Raw genomic sequence first — 22,721 nt, 5'->3', positions numbered from 1 at the left:
AACACACTTCTCAGGTGCACACAGAACATTCACAAGGATAGATGATATGTTGGGCCCCAGAACAAATCTTAGAAAATTTAAGACTGAAATCATAACGAGCATCTTTTCTGATCACAATGTTATAAAAAGGAGAAAATGATTTTTTTAAAAGCCCTGGAAAATTCACAAATATGTGGCTATTAAACAACATGCTCTTGAGCAACCAATGAATGGTTCAAAGGGGAAATCAAAAGAAAATAAAGAAAACAACTTGAGACAAATGAAAATGGAAACACAGCATACCAAAATTTATGGGAGGCAGCAGAAACATTTAAGAGGGAAGTTTATAGAGATAAATGCCTACATTAAGAAAAAAGAAAAATCTCAAACAACCAGAATTTACACATCAAGGAACTAAAAGAAAAAAGAAAAAAAAACAAATCCCAAAGTTAGCAGAAGGAAGGAAATAACAAAGATCATAGCAGAAATAAATGAAGATACCAGAAACACAATAGAAAAATCAATGGAACTAGGAATTGGTCTTTTTCTTTCTTTTTTAAAAAACGTTTGTTCATTTTTTTTTAGAGAGAGAGTGTAAGCAGGGGAGGGGCAGAGGATCCAAAGCAGGCTCTGCACTGACAGCAGAGAGCCCCACACGGGGCTCCAACTCACAAACCGTGAGATCATGACCTGAGCTGAAGTTGGACACTCAACAGACGGAGCCACCTGGGCACCCTAAGAATTGGTCTTTTAAAGAGATAAACAAAACTGACAAACCTTTAGCTAGACTAAGAAAACAAGAAGACTCAAATAAGTAAAATAAAAAATGGAAGAGGAGACTATACAACTGATAACACAGGAATACAAAGGACGTAAGAGGCTACTATGAAAAATTGTTTACCAACATATTGAACAACCTAGAAAAAATGTATAAATTCCTAGAAACATAGAGCCTACCAAGACTGAATTATGAAGACATGGAAAATCTGAATAGATTGATTACAAGTAAGGAGATTGAGTCAGTAATAAGAAACCTCCTAACAAAGAAAAGTCTAGGACAAGATGGTTTCATTGGTGAGTTTTACCAGACATTGAAAGATGAATTAATATGGGGTCCCTGGGTAGCTCTGTTGGTTAAGAGTCTGACTCTTGACAGTTTGTGAGTTTGAGCCACAAGTGGGGCTCTGCACTGACAGTGTGGAGCCTGCTTGGGATTCTGTCTCTCTCCTTCTCTCTCTGCCCCTCTCTTGCTCTCTCTCTCTCTCTCTCAAAATAAATAAATAAACTTAACAAGAATTAAAGAAGACTTAATAACAATCCTTCTCAAACTTCTCCAAAAAATTAAAGGGACGGGAACACTGTCAAATCATTTTACAAGGTCAGCATTACCTTGATACCAAAGTCAGATAAGTACACTAGTAGAAAAGAAAGCTATAGACTAATATCCCTGATAAATACAAATGCAAAATTCTCAGCAAAATATTAGCAAATTGAATTCAGCAACACATGAAAAGGATCATATACCACGATCAAGTGAGATTTATCCCTGGGATGCAGGGATGATTCAATATATGTAAATCAATAAAAGTGATACACTATATTAACAAAATAAAAAGATAACAATGATAGGATCATCCCAATATGTGCAAAAAAAGCATTTAACAAAATTCAACATTCTTTAATGTAACGATAAAAACTTTCAACTGGGCGTAGGAGAAACATACCTCAACATAATATAGGCCATGTATGACAAGCCTACAGCTAACATCAAATTCAACAACAAAAAGCCAAAACCTTTTCCTCTAAGTTCAGGAAGAAGACAAAGGTTCCCAGTCTCTTCACTCCTATCAATCTAATACTGGAAACACAAGGCAAAACAATTAGGCAAAAAAAAAAAAAAAAAAAAAAAAAAAAAAAAAAAAAAAGAAAAAAAGGCATCCAAATCAGAGAGGAAGAAGTAAAATAGTCTCTCTTTGTAGATGTTATGATCTTATATAAAGAAAATCCTAAAACTCCACCCCAAAACTGTTAGAACTAATCAACAAATTCAGCAAAGTTGAAGGATACAAAGTAAACATACCAAAATGCATTTCGATACACTGTTGGAGGAGGTAAAAAGACAGGACTGCTTGTTGACCCCTGAGCTGGATGGGGGCAGTTGGAGGCTCCTCACCCACTACCGTATCTTTGGAATGTACGCTCAGCCTACCATTCCCACAGTGGGAGGTATTCCAAGGACATAGCCTTGACAGAGTAAGGTGTTGTTGAGACCATCTGGAAGGTATACGTTACTGAACCCAGTTAAGGACTCTATGCAAATTTTAAGATTCTGGTAAGTAGGTGCAGAAACATACCCATTTTGTGGCTGTCCAAGACAAGCCTGATAAAGTTCTCTTGCTTATTAAACCTTCCACCTACCAATCTGAGCAGTCTACCTCTTTCTTCAGTCTCTCCTTGCCCTTTGTTTGTAGAGGTCAATTTGCAAACCAACATTCACTAACAACAAACTATGTGAAAAAGAAACAAACCATCTTTTTTTTTTATGTTTATTTATTTTTGAGGGAAAGAGAGACAAAGTGTGGGCAGGGGAGGGGCAGAGAGAGAGGGAGACACAGAATCCAAAGCAGGCTCCAGGCTCTGAGCTGTCAGCACAGAATCCGACATGGGGCTCGAACTCATGGACTGCGAGATCATGACCTGAGCTGAATTGGATGCTTAACTGACTAAGCCACCCAGGCACCCCAACAATCTTTATGATAGCATCAAAAGGAACAAAATACTTAGGAATAAATTTAACCAAGGAGGTGAAAGATCTGCACATTAAAAACTGTAAGACATTGATGGAAGAAATTGAAGAAGGCATAAATAAATGGAAAGGTATTCTGTGTTCTAGAAGAATTAACATTGCTAAAATGTCTATACTACCTGAAGCTATCTATAACTTCAGTGTAATCCCTATCAAAATTCCAATGGCATTTTTTACAAAAATAGAGAAAACAATCCTAAAATTTGTATGAAACCATAAAAGACCAGAATAGCCCAAGTAAGACTGAAAAGAATACAGCTGAAGGCATCACACTTCCTGATTTCAAACTATATCACAAAGCTATAAGTGATCAAAACAGTATGGTACTGGCATTAAAAAAAGACACACAGATCAATGAAACAGAACAGAGTGCCCAGAAATAAACCTGTGCATATACTGTCAATTAATTTTTGACAAAGGAGCCAAAAATTTATAATGAGGAAAGGACAGGCTCTTGCATGAATGGTGCTGGGAAAACTTGAGAGCAACATGCAAAAAACTAGAACCCTATCTTACACCACACATATCCGCTCAAGCAGATTAAAGACTTAAACATGAGACCTAAAACCATAAAACTCCTGGAAGAAAACAAGGATAAGTTCCCTGATGTTGACCTTGGCAATGACTTTTCGGATTTGACACCAAAAGCAAGGGCAACAAAAGCAGAAATAAGCAACTGGGATTACATCAAACCCAGTTCTTCTTCTTTACAGCAAAGGAAACTGTCAACAAAATGAAAAGGAAACCTATGAAATGGGAGAAAATACTTGCAAACCACATATCTTGGAGTTAACATCCAAAATATGTAACAAACTCATACTACTCCATAGCAAAAAACCAACCAAGCAACCAAGCAAGCGAGCAAGCAACCCCCACCCCCCCAACAAAACCCCAATTTAAAAACAGGCAAGACCTGAATAGATATTTCTCCAAAGAACACATGCAAATGGCCAAGTTACATGAAAAGGTGCTCAACATCACTAATGACCAGGGAAATACAAACCAAAGCCACAATGAGATATCACTTCACACCTGTTAGAATGACTATGATAAAATAGATAAGAGATAGCCAATAATGGCAAGGATGTAGAGAAAAGAGAACGCTTGCGCACTGTTGGTGGGACTGTAAACTGGTACAGCCACTGTGGAAACAGTAAGAAAGTTCAAGTTAAAAATAGAACTACCATATAAGCCAGCAACATCACTTGTGGATATATATCCAAAGCAAATGAAATCACTAGATCTCGAACAGCTATCTGCACGCCCATGTTGACTGCAGCACTATTGATAATAGCCAAGTATGGAAACAACCTAAGTGTCCGTAGACTGATAAATGGGTAAGAAAATGTAGTGCACACACACACACACACACACACGCATGAATACCACCCAGTCTTTAAAAAGAAGGAAATCTACTTGTGACAACATGGGTGATCCCTGAGGGCACTGTGCTAAGTGAAACAAGCCAAAGACAAATACTGCCTGGTATCACTTATGTGTACAATCTACAAAAGCTCATAGGAACAGAATAGAATGGTGGCCGCCAGGGGCTGGTGGGGGTTGGGGGGCAGGGGCAGGGAATAGGAGATACTGGTCAAAGGGTACAAACTTACAGTTATAAATTGAAGAAAGTTCTGGGATTCTAATGTACAGCATAGTGACGATGGTTAACGACACTGTATTATGTGCCTAAAAGTTGCCAAGAGTAAGTTTTCTATATTCTCGCCACATGAATACACACACACACACACACACACACACACACACACACACACACAAAGTGATTATGTGAGCGGGCGTCTGGGTTGGTTAAGCATCTGACTTTGGCTCAGGTCACGATCTCACAGTTAATGAGTTCGAGCCCTGCTTTGGGTGAGCCCTGCTTCTCTAGATCTCCCTCTCTCTCAAAAAAAAGTAATTATGTGAGGTGATGGATGTATTAACCAACCTTATTATGGTAATCATTTTGTAATACGTACATGAATCAAATCATTATGTTGTACAGCATAAACTTATACAATATGTAAAGCTGGGGGAAAAAAGGTTACCTGGGCTCAACTTCACTTAACAGTTCGGAGTGTCCAATTGGTTCTGGTAGTGAAAGCCCCTAAGATTGGGAGTACGGGGGAGTGGCAGTAAGGCAGGGTAACCCCCTTCTGCTTGAGGTATTTTCCAAGCACTGTCCTAGACACCCCTACCCTGGCTCCAGCTTTATGCCGTGTAGCAGCCATGGGAATGGTGGGCTCTTGCTCCTGGAGCAGTTGTAATAGCATGTTCATGGCACCAGTAGGCACTGCCTGATTCCTCAACTTCTCAATTATAGGAGGGGTAGCTGGGCCCTGTAGCCTGCCTGTGCTTGAGTATTTTTTTTTTAATTTTTAAAAAATGTTTTATTCATTTTCTGAGAGAGAGAGAGAGAGAGAGAGAGAGAGAGAGCGAGAGCGCGCAATCAGGGTAGGGACAGAGAGAGAAAGGGAGACACAGAAACTAAAGCAAGCTCCACAGCCCGGAGCCTGATGTGGGGCTCGAACTCACGAACCGTGATATCATGACCTGAGCCGTAGTCAGACATATAACTGACTGAGCCACCCAGGCGCCCCTTGAGTATTTTCTTGAGAGTCATTTCTGCAAACTCAGGCTAGAGCCTGCTTCTCTTGGTCTTCCAACTGCTAAGGAGTTTTGATCCAATTTTAAGCATTTTTGGAAACCATAAATATGTCAGTATTCAGTATACTCAGGAAGTATCTCTAAAAAAGAAAAGCTTAAAACACAACCTCAGTATCATCATCACACCTAAAAAATTAACAATAACTCCTTAACAGAATAAAATACTCAGTCAGTATTCAAATTTCCAACGGTCTCATAAATGTCATTAAAAATGTTTGGGGTGCCTGACTGGCTCAGTTGGTGGAGCCTGTGACTCTTGATCTTGGGGTTGTGAATTTCAAGCCCCATGGTGGGTATAGAGATTACTTAAAAATAAGAAATATTGGAGCACCTGGGTGGCTCACTCATTTGAGCATCCGACTTTAGCTCAGGTTCGTGAGCCCCACTTCGGGCTCTCTGCTGTCAACGCAGAGCCAACTTCAGATGCTGTCCTCTGCACCTCCCCAATCATGCTCTCAAAAATAAACATAAAAAAACAACAACAAAACTGTAAAATGTAGGCTCGTGTTGAGTTAAATATAATGAAGTAAGGATGTGATACTATATCCAATTTCCTCATAGTAAGTCTCTTTCTACTTAATATGCTTTGGGAGGTTTCGGTTTTCTGCACTGAACCCTCTCCTGTACAGACACACGAAAAGGAAATCCACAGCCACGTCAACTGGCAGAGGGCTGGAAGTGTCAGTTTCCTCACTTGTATAGTAGGGGTCATAATAAAATTTTTAGCTCGAGTTGTTAGGCCAGAGATAAGGCAGGTAAGGTGCTCAGCATGGTAGCTTCAGAGTCGTTTTATAGCCTGCAGCTCTACGGAAGGGTGAGGAAGAAAGTCCTATGCTGAATGGAAACAAGGGAGGTGGACGAGAAATGGTCTTGTAGCAGTCTCCTGCAAGAGACGGAGGTGGGGGCGGGCGCCTGTGTGGCCATCAGTCGAGCGTCCACCTTTGGCTCAGGTCATGATCTCATGGTTCATGGTTCAAACTCCACATTGGGCTCTGTGCTGACAGCTCAGAGCCTGGAGCCTGCTTCAGATTTTGTGTCTCCCTCTCTCTGCCCCTCCCCTGCTTGCACTCTCTCTCTCTCTCAGAAATAAACATTAAAAAAGAGACGGAAGTGGATGAGAAACTGCCTCACGGCAGCTCTTCACAAGACCACTCATCTTCGTTTCCGGAGTCAGCAGGCCTTCTGCCAAAGTTCGGGTCAGATCACAGTTAAGTTTTCCCTGTGTGGCTTACGTGGAGATGTGCAAGGTTGTGGAGGTGCCATGGCAGAACCATTCATCACAGCACCACCCAACAGGTCATCTGCCTGTGACGAAAAGGGATAACATCTTTCTGGAGGAGACACCTGGTGGCCATCACCATTCCCAGGGATTAGACTTGACCGGCACTATTGGGGCAACATGGCACCAAGTACCTCCTGACGGGAAGCAAGAAGTCAGATACATAGGAAGGATTCTTGTAAAAAGTACTTAACCTGCACCTAATCAGGCCTTTAGAGCAAACTTCCAGTTTGTAAGATCTCCAGAAGATGGCAGCAGAAGTTAATTGACACCATGAGAAAACAATTAGGCAAATCCAGAGTGGGGGGACATTCTACAAGACAGCTGGCCTGGCCTCTTAAAAAAAAGTCCCGTCTTATAAAACTGGGTGGGGTGCAGCAGGGAGGCTACTGTAGAATTTAAAAAGACATTAGAGACCTAAAAAACCAACGTAGAATTTGAACTTTCATTGGATCCTGGAACAAAACAAAAACAACAGTATAGAAGACTTTTGGGGTACAATTCGGGAAATCAGAATATCAGACATTAGAGAATTAATGTTAGTTTTTCTTACAAGTGATAATGGTGTGAAGGAACGTGTCATTTTTCAGAGATACATACTTAAGTGCTTAGGACTGAAGTGTCAAGATGTTTGGAAATTAGTTACTCTTGAACCAAGACGTATTTGAATTGCAAGGGTCCACTTACAAGCAGATTTACATATACATGCAGTACTGTAAATGTATTTTCTCTTTCTTATGGTTTTCAAATAACATTTTCTTCTCTCTAGCTTACTTTATTGTAAGTATATAATACATAGAACATAGAAAATAATCGAGTGTTAATCGACTATTTCTGTTATCAGAAAGGCTTCCAGTCAGTAATAGGCTATTAGTAGCTAGGTTTGTGGGAAGTCAAAAGTTACAGATTTTTTTTTTTTTAATACATGGATTGTGGGCATTCCTAACCCTCACCTTGCTTGAGGGCCTACTGTACTTTTATTAAAAAAATTTTTTTTAATGTTTATTCATTTTTGAGAGAGAGCGTGAGTGGAGGAGGGGTAAAAAGAGAGGAGACACAGAACCTGAAGCAGGCTCCAGGCTCTGAGCTGTCAGCAGAGCCTGATGTGAGGCTCTAAACCATGAACCGTGAGATCATGACCTGAGCTAAAGTCAGACGCTTGACTGAGCCATCCAGGCACTCTTCCAACTGCACTTTTCATTGGTTCAGTAAAAAGAATATGTAGACACAAAGTAAATATGACACAATATTAACAATTGTTAAATTTAAGCGGTGGGTATGATAGCAATTATACAGATGTCCACTTTTTCTGTATGCTTGAAATTTTTCATAATAAAGTATTTAAAGAGGGAATACATATTTTAAAAAATCCCTGCCCTCATGGAAATTACATTCCAATGTGTGTGGAGGGGGGAAATTATCAAGGATGAATTAAGTAAAACATAGGGAATGTTAGTGGTTAAGTGCTTACGAAACAAAAGGAGTCAAGGGCTGCAAACGTTGTGTATGGGGGTTGAAACTGTAGGTCAAGAGATCAAGGGAGGGCCTAAATTGTATGTGAGGAAGACCTGGTGGATATGTGGTGGAAAGGCATTCCAGGCAGGGCAAACAGCAAGTGTAAAGGCCTTGAGGTTGGAGCCAGCCTGGCATATGCTGACACTTCTGGTTTGCTCACAGTTCCTGTCACACTGAGAAGGCCAGCTTGGCAGGAACTGCAGGAGCAAACAAGAAGTGGTGGATCAGAGAGGAAATAGAACCAGATCAAAGCTTTACCAAATCAAATACATATCAAGTGTATATATTTATATATACACATATAAATACTTCTAGATGTGTGGGCAGTCTCTGGAAGAATGCATGGGAAACTGCTGATGGTGGTTGCCTCCAGACAGAATTGGGCATCTGGGGTCACAGTGAGTCCTACATCTGGACTTTTCTCTGGACTTCCTGATTCACTTGAAATTCTCACCATGTTTAAGTTCTTTCTTATTTCCAACACATGACATAAGCTACAGTTCCTCAAAGTCCCTGGGCATAGATGAGGATCCTCTGTTTAGAGCCTCTCCTCCTCGTAGGCAGCCATTTCAGAAGACCCCTCCCTAGGCCATTTTCCCTCAATGCAAGAATCCTCTCTCTGCTTGCCCGAATATGCTTCAGATAAGTCTGTCTCTCAACCACTTGAGTGGTCTTGAGGAAACACCAATTCAGCCACAACCTGGTCCTCTAAGCGAGTCAACTGTCTCAGGAGCTCCCTGCTAACAAATCTGGTGGGTGATATTCTGGACTATTGTGTGGCAATTCGTTTGGAGGCAGCAAGAAAAAATGTTCATCTGGCCTGCTTAAAACGACCTCCAATCATCACCACGATCAACATGAAAAAGGAGGACCAAAACAGAGGGAGAAATTCCACAGTGAAGAAAACTGATCAGATGATATTAAAAGTGTACCGTTAATATCTTAGATGTAATTCATGGCAGTGTAATCATGTGTAAAATAAATCTGCATCTCTAAGAGATACATATACTTACTTATCTCTGGATAAATCCCCAGGATTTGCTTTAAAATCACCTAGGGGGGAGGGGAATAATTAGAGATGAAACTGATTGGTATTCTGTTGATAACTGTTAAAACTAGGTGATGGGTACACAGAAGTTTTTATTCTACTGTTTTCACATGGTTCAAAAATTACATAAAAAAAGTTTCTTGTAATTATATAGATAATAAAGGAATAATCAGATAAATCTTAGCATGTATAGGGGCTCGAGGCTATTTTGTATAATCAACTCACTCTACTGTCTGGTATAGAGAAGGCAGTCAGTTTAATAACATAACATAAAACAAAACAAAACAAAACAGAAAAAAAACAATCACCCTGAAGCCCCTCTTACTGGTCAAGGTACTAATTCTACCCCAGCTTCTTGCCCGATCATCCAGCTCTTTCACACATACACAGTCTTACACTTTTCCAATGAGTATTTATTATTAGTTAAGCCATGCTTCAGGATCCCAGGGTGGGGATCACCATGTACCCAGGTCCCCCTTCACTGCCCTAGGAGAAGGATGGAGTACGGAGGAGAGGTGGGTAGAGCCAGTTCAGATCTTCCCAGGAAACGTGCCTTCCGCCCGGCGGTCGTCCCAGGCTGCCACCTGTGGAAACACAGCCAATGTTACTCCCTTCCCCTGTGGGGAAACCAGATGAGTGACCTTGGTCTTCCTCACTTTGCTCACCTGCTCAGTCGTCAACAAGTAAGCCCAGTACTGCCACTATTTCAGGAGTGAGGGTTGGAGGGGGGCAAGTAACATGCAGAAAAATCCCACATTCACTGCAGGGCTGTCCCTGGGGAGATGTGTGACTGTAAAGAGGTTCAAGAGTACGGCTGTGCTGTATTTCAGGAACCCCAGAGTTAATGCTCAGTGATGGTTGTCAGAATACAGGAAAGAACACTAGGCAGCTGCGAGACAAAAAAGAGGCTCATCTATGCCCTGGCACGAGTGGATCTCCCAAGTGCAAAAAGGTGCAAAACTGAATACAGAGTGTGATCCTGCTGATCACAGATGTACGCATATAGGCATATAAAAAATAACAGAAAGGCCCGTATCAAACTGTTAACAATCCCTAGAAGAAACACTCTGCAACCTGTGGACCTTCCTACAGGCGGTCAGAAGCACAACCACTGATATACACACACCCTCACACTCACATATATATGCCATGTATTAGAAAAGCACGGATAATAAGGAAGACTGAATCTAAATTCCTAGCTGTGACACCTCGGGCAAATTACTTAATCTTTCAGGGCCTGTTTTTTTTTTTTTAATTTTAAATTTTTATTTTGAGAAAGAGAGAACACACAAGGTGGGGAGGGAGGCAGAGGGAGAGAGAAAGAATCTTAAGCAGGCTCCACACCCAGCACAGAACTGGACACTGGGTTTGAACTCACGAAACCATGAGATCATGACCTGAGCCAAAATCAAGACCTGGGTGCGCGACAGACTGAGCCACCCAGGCACCCCTCAGGGGCTCAGTTTTTAATTGTATAAAATGAGGACAGTGAGGGGCACCTGGGTGGCTCAGTCGGTTAAGCGTCTGACTTCAGCTCAGGTCATGATCTCATGGTTTGTGGGTTCGAGCCCTGCACCGGGCTCTGTGCTGACAGCAAGGAGCCTGGAGCCTGCTTCGGATTCTGTGTCTCCCTCTCTCTGCCCCTCCCCTGCTCGCGCTGTCTCCAAAAAATAAATAAAACATTAAAAAAAAAAATGAGGATAGCGATAACAGTATCCATCTCATCCTGTTTTCCAGCACGTTTGCCCTTAGAGGATATCAAGTGCTTACAAATGAGCTGGCTCATAGTTAAGTGATGTGTATTTTATTTACATACTTACACACCATGTATCATGAATACTCTGTACTTTAAAAAACATACAGACAAATTGGGCCACACTACATATTGTCCTGCAACTTGCTTTTCCCACAAGTCTTAGAGCTCTTTCTGTTTTCTGTCACAAAGACCAAGATAAATGAACCAACATTTATCTAGCTCGGGTTGTTTCTGAATTACAAACAACTCTGCAATGAAGATCCTCACACAGGAGCATCTTTGTAGGTCTAGATGTAAAACTGCCACGTGTATGTTTTTTTCCATTTTGAAAGATCCTGCCAAACTGACCTCAAAAGAGATTGTACCAATTTATAGAACAACTAACACTTAGCACTGTCCATCTTTATAATTCTTGCACCAGAATGCAAGGTAAAAACAAGCTTCTCTCTGTTGTTTTAAGCTGTGTTTTCCTGATGACTTGAGTGGAGATGGACATCTTTTCAGGTCAACGCTCACCTGGATTCCCTCATACTGGACTTGTACTGTCCACAGTCCACAGTACTCTACGAGTGAACTTCTCAGTTGCTGGGATTGACCCTCTCTCCACCTCTCTCTTTTTAAAAAATGTTTATTTTTGAGAGACAGAGATAGAGCTCGAGTGGGCAAGGGGCAGAGAGAGAGAGGGAGACACAGAATCCGAAGCAGGCTCCAGGCTCTGCACTGTCAGCACAGAGCCCGATGCAGGGCTCGAGCCCAGGAACCATGAGATCATGCATGACTTGAGTCAAAGTTGAATGCTTAACCAACTGAGTCATCCAGGCGCCCCTCTCCATCTCCTTCTTTTTTTTTTTAATTTTATTATATTTTTTAAAAATTTACATCCAAATTAGTTAGCATATGAAACAATGATTTCAGGAGTAGATTCCTTAATGCCCTTTACCCTCCTCTCCATCTCTTTTTAAAGGATCAGGTTGGTCTGATAACTTGGAAATTTCACTTTGCCCAATAATCCCACTTCATGGAAAGGAAACTAAGGGAACCATTCAAATAGAGGAGAAAACATTTCCCGGAATGGAAATGTACACTGAAGTATCATTTAAAATAGTGAAAAGATGTGAATCCAGCTAAAAGGGAAGGAAATATTTTATAACTATTAAGATGATGGCTGCCCAATAAGTGAGCAGATTGTACTGACATGGAAGTAGGTACACAATGCATGTTAAGTAAAAAAAAGCAAAGCACAAAACAGTGTCACGAGTATGACCCATATTAGTATTAAAAAGTACATAACCACGTATCTACACATACACACACATTAGCACACAGAAAAGGAAGTAAAAGATTTGTGCCAAATGACTAAGGAAAGTTAACTTTAGGATCAGAAGGGAATGGCTCGGGGGCTTTCACTTTCTACATTACATAAATCTCCTGTTTTGAAGATTCCACAAAAGTCAGTGCTATTTTTTCATAGAGAAACTCAAGATTTTTTAACCTGGAAAATAAAACATGGTTGGAAAAAATGTTTTAAATGCCCTTCCAAAATACACATACTGGGATTAGAGACTAATTGAAAATAATACACAGGAAACACCTGGAAATGCGACAGTATTATTAGGGAGGTCAGGAGGATGGGGAACATTTTTCTGCCCTTTCTCTATTTTTTAAGTTTTTGTGAAGTGGTTATATTTTTCATAAAAAACAAAACAGGGGTGCCTGGGAGGCTCAGTCGGTTAAGTGTCCGACTTCAGCTCAGGTCATGATCTCACAGGTCATGAGTTTGAGCCCCTCATCGGGCTCTGTGCTGAGAGCTCGTAACCTGGAGGCTACTTCAGATTCTGGGTCTCCCTCTCTCTCTGACCCTCCCTGGTTCATGCTCTGTCTCTGTCTCAAAAATGAATAAACATGAAAAAAAAAATTTAACAACAACGGCAGCAATAACAAAACACTTGTTTTTACTTCACCAAGTTTTTAAAATAAAGAAGCCAGGGCAGCCAGGTTTAAAAGGGACTTGGCAGAATACATTTATATTCAGCCCTAATAGGGCAGACACAGCAGGCACCTGAGGGTAGGAACCACACAATCTGCTGCTCCCAAGGTAAGGGCAGGCCCAGGTCCTGGAGAATGGGGCATAGGGCAGCACTGGGGCCGGAAGCATGCTTCCCAGGCCTCTGTCCAGCATGCACCCAATGGAGGCTCTGAGGCTGGAGGAGGGATGTTATGAATTCACAACATCATGCTACCCAAGATCACCCAGTGACAAGGAGAAATCCTGGAAGGGCACAGGGCACTCAAAGACACATGAGACACTGTGGCCAGAGAGGTGGGAGGAGAGCCAAGCAAGCTGAGGAAGACTGCATTAAGGCAATCTGTTCTCAAGAAATAAGCCCCAAAGGCGTATATCAAGGATGCTTCATATATACTGAAAAATTAGAACATAATCTCCATCAAAAGGGAATCAGTTAAATAAAAGCATCTGAAAGTTACTAAAACCTAAAACGGCAGATCTGTATGCATTATTATAAAAAAAGGCCTCAAGACACACTGAGAAGTCAAAGCAATTTGAAGACTACATCGTGTGACTCATCCATACAGAGGCTCCACAGGAAAAAGGGAATGAGTTAACACTAGTTACCTCAGGGAAGGAGCACTGGGGAGCACAAGACGGCTTCTACTTTTTATTTTACTGTACTGCTCACATTTGGCTTTTTTTTTAATAAGCACTATGACTTTTGTAATACTACCATATTTTGATCCTAAAACACAAGGTTTTTGCATTTTAACATCTCTGAAATTAGCATTAATTGCATTCCTTTCTGGCATTTAAAAAAAAGATTTCTCAATGTTTCTTGCAGTCAAGAGGATCTTTGATTTGAGGAAATAGTACAATGTTAAACATAAATATTTGGGAGGTGGGGGGCTCAATCAGAAGGACTTGGGCCCCTAAAGATAAATTCTTTATTTAAAGAAGTGTGTGACAGAGTATTAAATAGTGACAAAAGGTCTGGTCAATCAGGGCTAGCCAGATTGCCTCACTGTGTCCGCATCTTCTAGAGAAGCACACGGAAGTAGGTAGGGGTAAAAAGACATGTTTGAGATTTCCTTCAGAATACTACAGCAAAGAAAAGGGGACAGAAGAAGGGAATGTGGAAAAATCTTGAAAATACTCAATTTGGGGAGTGGGTATACGTGGAAGGTCACTGAATTATTCTCTCTACTTTTATGTATAATTTGAATGTGTTCATAATAAAAGGCACAGAACTGCACAAGATGGCGAGCCCCACAGGGACAGGGAGCCGGCCATACGCATATTTGTGGGCTCCGTGAGCAAGATGGATGTAGCATGGAGACGGCCCCAGCTGCCCCAGCTGAGAGTCCTGACTGGCTGAGAGTATCATTAAAAAGAGAGAAGGAGGGCAATTCCACAAAGCAAAGGTCAAGTCCCATGGACAGTGCGATGCCCTATGCTTCCTCTGCCTCTCACAGATGAGCCCCCACCGAGTTACTACACTCCCTTCTGCTAAGACCCCATCCAGCGAAGTTCCAAGGGCCCCAGCAGGCAGTACATACCCAGGATATGGGGCAGAGGGACTTGTACACACGCCGGTACCATTCACACACGGAGACATCACCCCCTTTAGCAGTCATCGCCTTCTCACAGCGGTGGAAGTCTGTGAAGAAAGGGGCTCAGGTTCAGCCCAGACCAAGGACTGGAACACATTTTTAAAAAATGTTTATTTTTGAGAGAGAGAGAGAGAGAGAGAGAGAGAGAGAACAAGTGGGGGAGGGGGAGCATGCAGAGAGAGAGAGAGAGAGAGAGAGACACAGAATCCCAAGCAGGCTCTGCGAGGTCAGTGAAGAGCCCAACTCAGGGCTCCAACTCACAAACTGTGTGATCATGACCTGAGCCAAAATCAAGAGCCCAACACTTAACCAACTGAGCCACCCAGTTGCCCCTGGAACCCATTTTTGATCAAAACTCAGAGAAATATTTTTCACTTCACAGCAGTTATGCATGTATACACACACACACACACACACACACACACACACACACACACACGTTTGACAAAGAATGTACATTCCTACAAATGTGCTGAAAAAGGCTAGACATGCCTCGCCAAATTGATCTCGTGGCCCTTAGAGAACTACTGTTTGACATGAAAATTCTGGGGTCAGGAATGAGGAGGTAACATGAGGGACATGTGCAGGGACTACGGAAGTCCAAAACCAGGGCAAGGGAAAGGGAAGATGATCTTGATGCTAAGATGCTGGCATCCTAAGACGGGAAGGGGATAATCTTGTTTTTAAAAGTAGGAAATTAGGGGTGCCTGGATGGCTCATTCATTCAACTATAGGTTTCAGCTCAGGTCCTGATCTTATGGTTTGTGAGTCTGAGCCTCCCCTTTCTCCCACCAGGATCTGTGCTGAACTGTGGGGAGGCTGCCTGGGATCCTCTCTCTTGGCCCTCCCATGTTGGGGCTCTCTCTCTCAAAATAAATAAATAAACTAAAAATAAAAACACCTTTAAAAGTAGGCAATTAAGGGGTGCCTGGCTGGCTCTGTCGGTAGAGCATGCAACTCTTTATCTCGAAGCTGTGAGTTTGAGCCCCACAGTGTGTGCAAAGATTACTTAAAAATAAAATCTTTAAAATAAATAAATAAAATAAAAGTAGAAAATTAATTTAAAAAAAAGAAAAATACTCCAAGTATTCTACTCCTGGGCACATTCTCTACATAACAAAAAACATTCATATGCACATCAAATTACACAGAACATTCATAGCATCATCATCCATAAAAGCCCCCAACTGGAAACCATGCAAGGGTCCAGAAATAAATTATGGAAAATTATACACGATGAAAATGACCAAACCATACATCATAGCATGGATGAATCTTCAAAACTGCCAAATGAAGAAATTAAAAAACTGAGACTATGTATAATGTCTATAAAGTTCATCAAGAGGCAAACCTAAAAGCAGTGATAAAACCAAAATGTGATTGCCTTAAGTCGGCAAAGTTACATCTCTAGTGGGCAGAGTAGGATGCTGTATTCAAGGCAAGGCATGCAGTAGGCAGGGAAGCTCAGAATGCTGGCCAGTATCTAATTTTTTATCCAGGTTATAGTTACACAGGGGAATCACTTTAGTATTATTCATTTAGGTGTACATTATGCTTTACATATTTCCTTTATGTATGTTACATCTGTCAAATATACACACAAATAGTCTTCAAAAAAAAAAAAAAATCATTATAGGAACCAAAGTTTGTGATCCTGACCTAGATCCTGGAACACAGCTGTGATGAGGGGCATGGGCCCTGCAAGGTGGGATGCCCACAACAACAAAAAAAGAGGCCTGGGATGTACAGATCCGGTAGGAGACAACAGATAAGTGACATGAGGTGAGGGACCAGGAAAAGGTCTGCATCCCCTCCCACGTCTGCGCCCTGCTTACCCAGGTAGTTCTGCCAGCAGTTCCTGGTCTGGTTCTGGTTGGGGAAGCGGCTGTCAAAAGGGGCAGTCTGGTAGTTCTTGATTTTGGTCTTGATGTCTTCTGCCATGGTGCTGAGTCCTGGAGGCATAGGCAGTGGAGGTTGGCAAAAGTTCTAAGGGACCTGGGCATGGGGAGGTCAGCCCACCCAGACACAGAATAATGGGGTAGGTTAGGTGTGAATCAGCCACCACCTTCTACCTCTCAGCATATACAAACAGAGGTAAAGTGTGGGGCAAATCCACACATCTAAGTGTGGAAGTCACAGCAGGGCTTGGCAGGGCGGGGGGATGGGACTCCTTAGCAAAATCGGGCCTTATTCGTCCCAAAATAACACTGGCTAACATTCACTGAGTACTCAGTATAGGCCAAGCACTGTTCTACACACTTTACTCCTGCAGCCACTCTAAAAGGTAGGAACTATTACTTATTACTATCACTGTTTCACAGACAAGGGACAGGGTGTCCAAGTGACTTCCCAAGGTCACACAAGTGGAGGAGCCACACTCCATCACTGACAGATCTACACGGTAGAGGTTCTTAATCTCCTTGGTACCATGAACTCCTCAGGGATCTAATGAACCCTTTCTCAGAATATTTTTTAATGCATTAAAAGATTGCATAGGACGATAAAGAAAACCAGTTGTATGTAGCAGAGGATTTATTAACTACCACAATTCTGAAGTAGTCACGAGTGAAGATGTATTCTGTGACATCGCAACCATAATGTGATATAAGATGACCTGTGATTTTGATTGCTGACAAAGCGACAGATGGATGCTAATATTACCAAGATTGATGCCTCCATTCTTAAAAGGAAATGCTACATTTAAATTAGAGATTAAGAAGAATAAAGGGGTGCCTGGATGGCTCAGTCTGTTAAGCCTCCAGCTCTTGATTTCAGCTCAGTTTGTATCTCATAGTTGGTGAGTTGGAACCCCGCATCAGGCTCTGTGCTGACACTCCAGGAGCCTGCTTGGGACTCTGTCTCCCTCTCTGCCCCTCCCCGCTCGCTTCTCTCAAAAATAAACAAACAGTTAAAAAGAAAGAAATTTTAAAAAAGGTTAGGAAAAATACATATGTAATTTTCCCCCCTTCAAGTACTAGCACCCCTTGCATTCTATGGACTTTGCAGACTGAGAATCAAAAAGCTCTGCTGTATCTCTTATGAGGTGACACACAGTTTTCTCCATGGAATGTGAAACTGCCTCTATTCCAGAGAATTCAAAGAGTAATGGGGTTACAAAGGCCCATGTAAATTCAAGGGACCCAAGGTAGTGAGCAGGCCAGTGTTAAATTCAAGGGACCCAAGGTAGTGGTGGGGATCTGGGGCACCACAGCAGAATCTCGGGGGGGAAAGGGTAGAGGCGCATGGGGAGGAGACGTAGAATACCAGCGCTGGGACACAGAAGAAGAGTTGTTCTGAAGTGTTGTTTTGGGGGGAGACCTGGGAGGGAGGGTGGTTCAGGAATGACTCTTAGGCCCTCTAACATTCAAGAGGGAGGAGGAACCAGAAACCTGGGTGCAAGGCCAGGCCGCGGCCCGGCAAGCCACGGGAGCCACGCCTGCCTACGGCCTGCTGATTGAGGGCACTACAGTCCTAACTACGGAATCCAAACCCCGGTCGCCGGCTAAGTAGCTTAATATCGCTGATCCTCAGTTGCTTCACTGTCAAAAAGGGATAATTGCGGGCCTTTCCTCATAGGGCTGGAGTGAAGATTAAATGAATTAATAAAGTCGCGTGAAACGTTACCTGGCATTAATTAAGGAAGACCGAAATAATCGTTAGCTACGAATACTGACAGAACAGGACCCTAGGAACCAGGGGGGGCCAGACGCCGCGGGCCGGAAACTCACTTCGTCCTCGGGGAAACGAGGGTCCGGTTCCTCAGTTCCCCAGGATAGGGTCCCAGCTTCCCAAGCCCTGGACACTCACCTAAAGACACCCCCGAAGCACCTCGCAGCTCAATGTGACCCTCAGCAAAGACGCCAGAGTCGGACCGGAAGCGGAATTGAGGCCGGCCGGAAGCGGAGCGAGTCAGAGTGTGTGAGAGTTTTCCGCGAGGCTAGAACGCCCGCGGAAAAGCCGTCTCTGGAGCCATTAAGGCCACGCCCATCCGGGAGAACTCCGAAATCCTATTGGGCTGAATGCCTGTTGATCATCACTTCCGGCCCAATCGTGAGCTAGCGTGCGCTTTTCAAAGGTCCGACCTGGGGCTTGAGACGCCTGGTTACAGTTTCTCATCTCTTGTTTTTACCTAGGGAAAGGCGTTTCGAGTCCTGGGACTATCTGTAGAGTGGTCCGAGGGAAAAGTATCCCAGCGGAAGTATCCTTATTCATGCAGGTATTGCTTGTTTAACGCTTACCCAATGCCAGGTTCTTCGATAAGGGTTGGGGATGCATCACTGAACAAACACGAGTCCCTACCCTCTTCATGATTATTACGGGATCAATTGTTAGGGGTTTGAAATCGAACCAGTCTTTCTCCCAGGGTCATTTGTCATATTGTGAGGAATATCCAGACTCCCACCTCCCTGTTCTTTACCGTCTTTCCCCAAACTCCAGAAGGCACAAATTAACACAGATTTGGGTGCCTGAAGGCTCAAACCAAAGTCCTGCATCACAGAGAGGAGGGGTTAAGAACATAAAAGCTTGGGTCTGGCAGAAATTAGTCCATCTTGGAAAGTGACACATCTATTCTAGTCACAGAGGTATCCCTGACTCTTTCTCTCACACCTCACAGCTAGCTGATCAAGAAATCTTGTCTTTGCCTGAAGCAATATATCCAGAATCTTCGACATCTGGTTCAAGCCACAGGCACAGCCAGCCTAGGCTATAGAAGCAGCCCACACCCTAGCCTCCTGGTTTTCCCACTGCCCTCCACAATCATCCACTCAGCCAGAGAGGCCCCGTTAACACCTCAGTCATCACTTCCCTTTGGCTTAGAACCCTCCCATTGGGTCTTGTCTGACTCTTTCAGTCAAAAGCCAAAGTCCTTATAAATGACCTACACAGTTTGGTCCCTCTTATACCCTCATTTCTTATCCTTTTCTCTTTATTCCCACTGCTCCAGCCATACTGGCCTCTTCCTGTTTAAACACGCAGTCTGGCTTCCCTCTAAGGGCCTTTTGTATTTGCTCTCCCCTTGGCCTGGAATGCTTTTTGTGAAGCTGGCTCCCTTCCTCACTTCCTTCAGGTCTTTGCTTTAATGTCACCTTCCTGGTGAGTCCTCCTCAGACCAAATATTTAAAATTGTCATTTTGTCAGTCCATAGGAGGACCACTCTTTAGGGACTCAGTGGTTCCCAGAATGGGGTAGGCTCTCCTTGGGATCTAGATCCAAGTTCAACCACCCTCAACTTGGGAGTGGTGAGACAGTAGGTGGTTTGGGGGATCTAGCACTAAGTCTAATTACTTAATGGTCCCAAGCACTGGAAGAACACACATAAGTCCTCTTTTGGAGTTTTGAGTCTTCTCTTCAGAAGGGACACAGCAGGTAAACTCAAACGTTAGTGATTGGGTCCGATTCCTTTACAAGTCCCAGCACGGGCAGGCACACAGTAGGCCCTAAAGGGACTGAGTTGATTCCTTTGAATATCCCATCACACAGTGAACACACAAGTAGGTCCCCTAAGGGTCTGGGTGTGTTTTAGTCACCGCGCGTCTTAAGATCACACAGGCCGGGGGTGGGGGTGGGATGTGAGTGTGGTGGTGCACACTTAGGGTCCTTAGTGGGTTTAGTCAGTGTCAGTGGGAAGGACGCAGGCAGCACACACGACTAATTTGACGGGGTATTTTTATTGGGTCGCTCCTCCCGGTCCACCTCCCGCGCAGTCGGTATGGACCAGGCCGGGTACGCGGCCCCCAAAACGGTACGTGTACTTGCGCCCACCGCTCTTGCGCACGATGTCGCGGCGGTAGTAGTAGCGCAGGCCTCGGCTCAGCTTTTCGTAGTTCATGCCGGGCTTCCTCTTGCGCTCACCCCAGAGCCGCGCCACCTAGGACGGAGGCTGGGATTAGTCTGAGAGTCAGGAGGGAGCCTGGCTAGGCAACAGACGCGCGGGGCTGGGGACGCGGTTTCGGGTACGTTTTGGGCAAGAGTTAGTCCCTTTAACTCCTGCGGGGGTAGAGATGAGTACGAGCTGGGGTGGGGTGGGGGAGGTCAAGTGCTAGGCAAACTGCCTCGGCTAAATTGAACTGAAGGAGACTGGGGCGAGACTGGGGCGGGACTTGGCCGGTCTGGGAAGCTGCCCCACCTCTCTGGGGTCACACAGCTGGAACTCGCGGCTGTTGCCCGTCCAGCGGATGCAGTTGCTACGCTCCCCGTCTCGGAGCAGCTCCAGGAGGAACTGCCACAGCTGAATGGGACCTGCGGAGTGCAGGCAGGTGAACACTCAGGCTTCCTAGCCCCGGACCAAGTCGCTTCGATGACCCATGTGTCCGGGCTCCCTCGCCTCGAAGGTCCATGTGTCCGGTTTTCCCAACTCGGGGCCCAGAAGTCCATCCCCTTCGGGCCCAGCGAGTCCGGATCCCCCCATATAAGGATCCCCAGCATCTGCCTCAGGGACCCAGGCAGCCGGGGCCCCCATCTCTGAAACCTAGGAGTTTGGGTGCCACATCTTGGAGACCCAGATATCCAGACCCTCACCTCTTTCCTCTCAACTAATCCAGGAGCCTAGGTCTCTTGCTCCCTGGAAGACTACCAGTGTCTTAGTCCTCTCCTCCCCCAGGACTCACCATCACCACCTCTCTCGGACTCTTAGGTAACAGCCTCGCCCCCTCACTTCCAGTTTCCTGGGTCCCGCCCCTACGCGCCTAGGCCCCGCCTCATTAGATTCGGGTCTTCGGACCCCTCACCTCGATGGTTACTTTTGGGGTAACAAGCCAAGGTTAGGTGGTCCGCCTGCTGGCTGGGTTCAGAGGACGTGGTGAGATCTGAAGCCTGGTATCCCTTTGAAGAAGTGGTGCAGTCCGTATGCAGCCCCGAGACCCAGGAGGTGGTAGAGTCTGAGACCGCAGGTCCAACCCACGAAATGGTAGAGTCCGCGTGAGGCTCCCCGCGGAGGCCCTTGCCCCAGTAGGTGGCGCCGTCGAGACCAATAGAACTGTCCCAGTTGGTGGAGCTGGGGGCGGCCTGGGCACAAGACCACGAATTGGTCCCTCCCCCGGAGGTGGCACAGTTCTGATCCGTTGTCCCCGCAGAACCGGCGAAGGGGGCGGGGCCCAGGCCGGGAGGGGCGGGGCCCGGGGCCTGGGAGAAGCCGTTCCAGTGGTCCGAGCCGTTGCACGTCAAGTCCGTCCAGTCTCCCGACCACGGAAGAGCCTGACGGGCGGGATCTGTGAGGAGCAACAGATCTCAAGTGAGGGGAGCCTAGGTGTCCCGGTCTCTGGCCCGGGGGTTCTTGGAGTCTAAGCTCTAAGCCCTGGGGCCCTGGGCTCCCGGATCTAGGCCATGCCACCTCGAGGACACAGGTGTTTCCCGTCCTAGCCCCGTTCCCCTCAACGATCGAGTAGTTTAAACCTCCAGCTACGGAGGAGGACCCCAGTCCCTTCCCCCGCCTCTGTGTACACACTCACCCGCCCCCCATGTAGCTTCTGGATGCGTTAACGTGGAGCCCCAGTCCAGCGGTGAGAGCCCTGCGAGGGATAAGAACGAACAGAGTTTAGGGAAGGTGTGAGCAATGACTAGAGACGTCCCCTCGACCACTCACGCAGCAGTCTTTATTCTTCAGGGAATGAGTTATTACCTCCAGCCCCTACTCACGCATACCTAGAACTCAGGACCCTGGCCTCGTCCTCTTTCAACCTCAGGACTTCAAGCCCGCAGCCCTCCCCCCATTTTGCCTCCGGAGTCCAGGAACACACCCTTCCTCCCTCAGTCCCAGCAGCCCAGTCTCTCACCTTCCTCAGCTCCCAGGGGTCCCAGCCCACAACCACCTTTCCAGCGTGTCTCCACTGTCAGCGTGTCCCCTGGGAACGCCAGCTCAGGGAAATAGAAGCCGAGCTCAGCTCCTTCTGCAGGCAATGAGGAGGTTAGGGCTGGGTCGGGGTCAGCAGAGACCCCCACCTGTGCACCCTCCCCATACAGTGACTCAGTGCAGCAGCCTACCCAGCCCTGAAAGCCTGTTCCCTGGGGGCACTTCCTGCGGTGAAGCTTCATCCCAGTTCCACAAGTCCAT

General features: G+C 44.9%; 2 protein-coding genes across 4 annotated transcripts; both read right to left on the bottom strand.

Moving 5' to 3' along the window:
- Positions 1–9,533: 9,533 nt before the first annotated feature.
- On the bottom strand, positions 9,534–18,585 carry LOC115503060 (cytochrome c oxidase subunit 6B1). The gene is made up of 4 exons (XM_030299049.1): positions 18,479–18,585; positions 16,507–16,623; positions 14,618–14,718; positions 9,534–9,878 (listed from the first exon to the last, which is right to left on the bottom strand). The coding sequence occupies exons 2-4, from the start codon at positions 16,610–16,612 to the stop codon at positions 9,825–9,827; spliced, it is 261 nt and encodes an 86-aa protein (XP_030154909.1). The 5' UTR covers positions 16,613–16,623; positions 18,479–18,585; the 3' UTR covers positions 9,534–9,824.
- A 1,736-nt stretch (positions 18,586–20,321) lies between these two features.
- ETV2 (ETS variant transcription factor 2) lies at positions 20,322–22,721 on the bottom strand. Of its 3 annotated transcripts, none has more exons than XM_030298495.1 (6): positions 22,652–22,721; positions 22,444–22,581; positions 22,120–22,179; positions 21,400–21,879; positions 20,799–20,911; positions 20,322–20,540 (listed from the first exon to the last, which is right to left on the bottom strand). In XM_030298495.1, the coding sequence occupies exons 1-6, from the start codon at positions 22,719–22,721 to the stop codon at positions 20,340–20,342; spliced, it is 1,062 nt and encodes a 353-aa protein (XP_030154355.1). In that variant the 3' UTR covers positions 20,322–20,339. The 3 variants fall into 3 exon arrangements, with proteins under 3 accessions (XP_030154355.1, XP_030154356.1, XP_030154357.1); XM_030298496.1 differs by having other exon boundaries at positions 22,120–22,194; positions 22,477–22,557; XM_030298497.1 differs by lacking the exons at positions 21,400–21,879; positions 22,120–22,179 and having other exon boundaries at positions 22,480–22,557.

The sequence above is a fragment of the Lynx canadensis genome, chromosome E2 (genome assembly GCF_007474595.2).
Source record: "Lynx canadensis isolate LIC74 chromosome E2, mLynCan4.pri.v2, whole genome shotgun sequence".
Taxonomy (NCBI): Eukaryota; Metazoa; Chordata; class Mammalia; order Carnivora; family Felidae; genus Lynx; species Lynx canadensis.
Note: the sequence above shows the minus strand (reverse complement) of the source record. Positions and strands in the feature narration are given on the sequence as shown.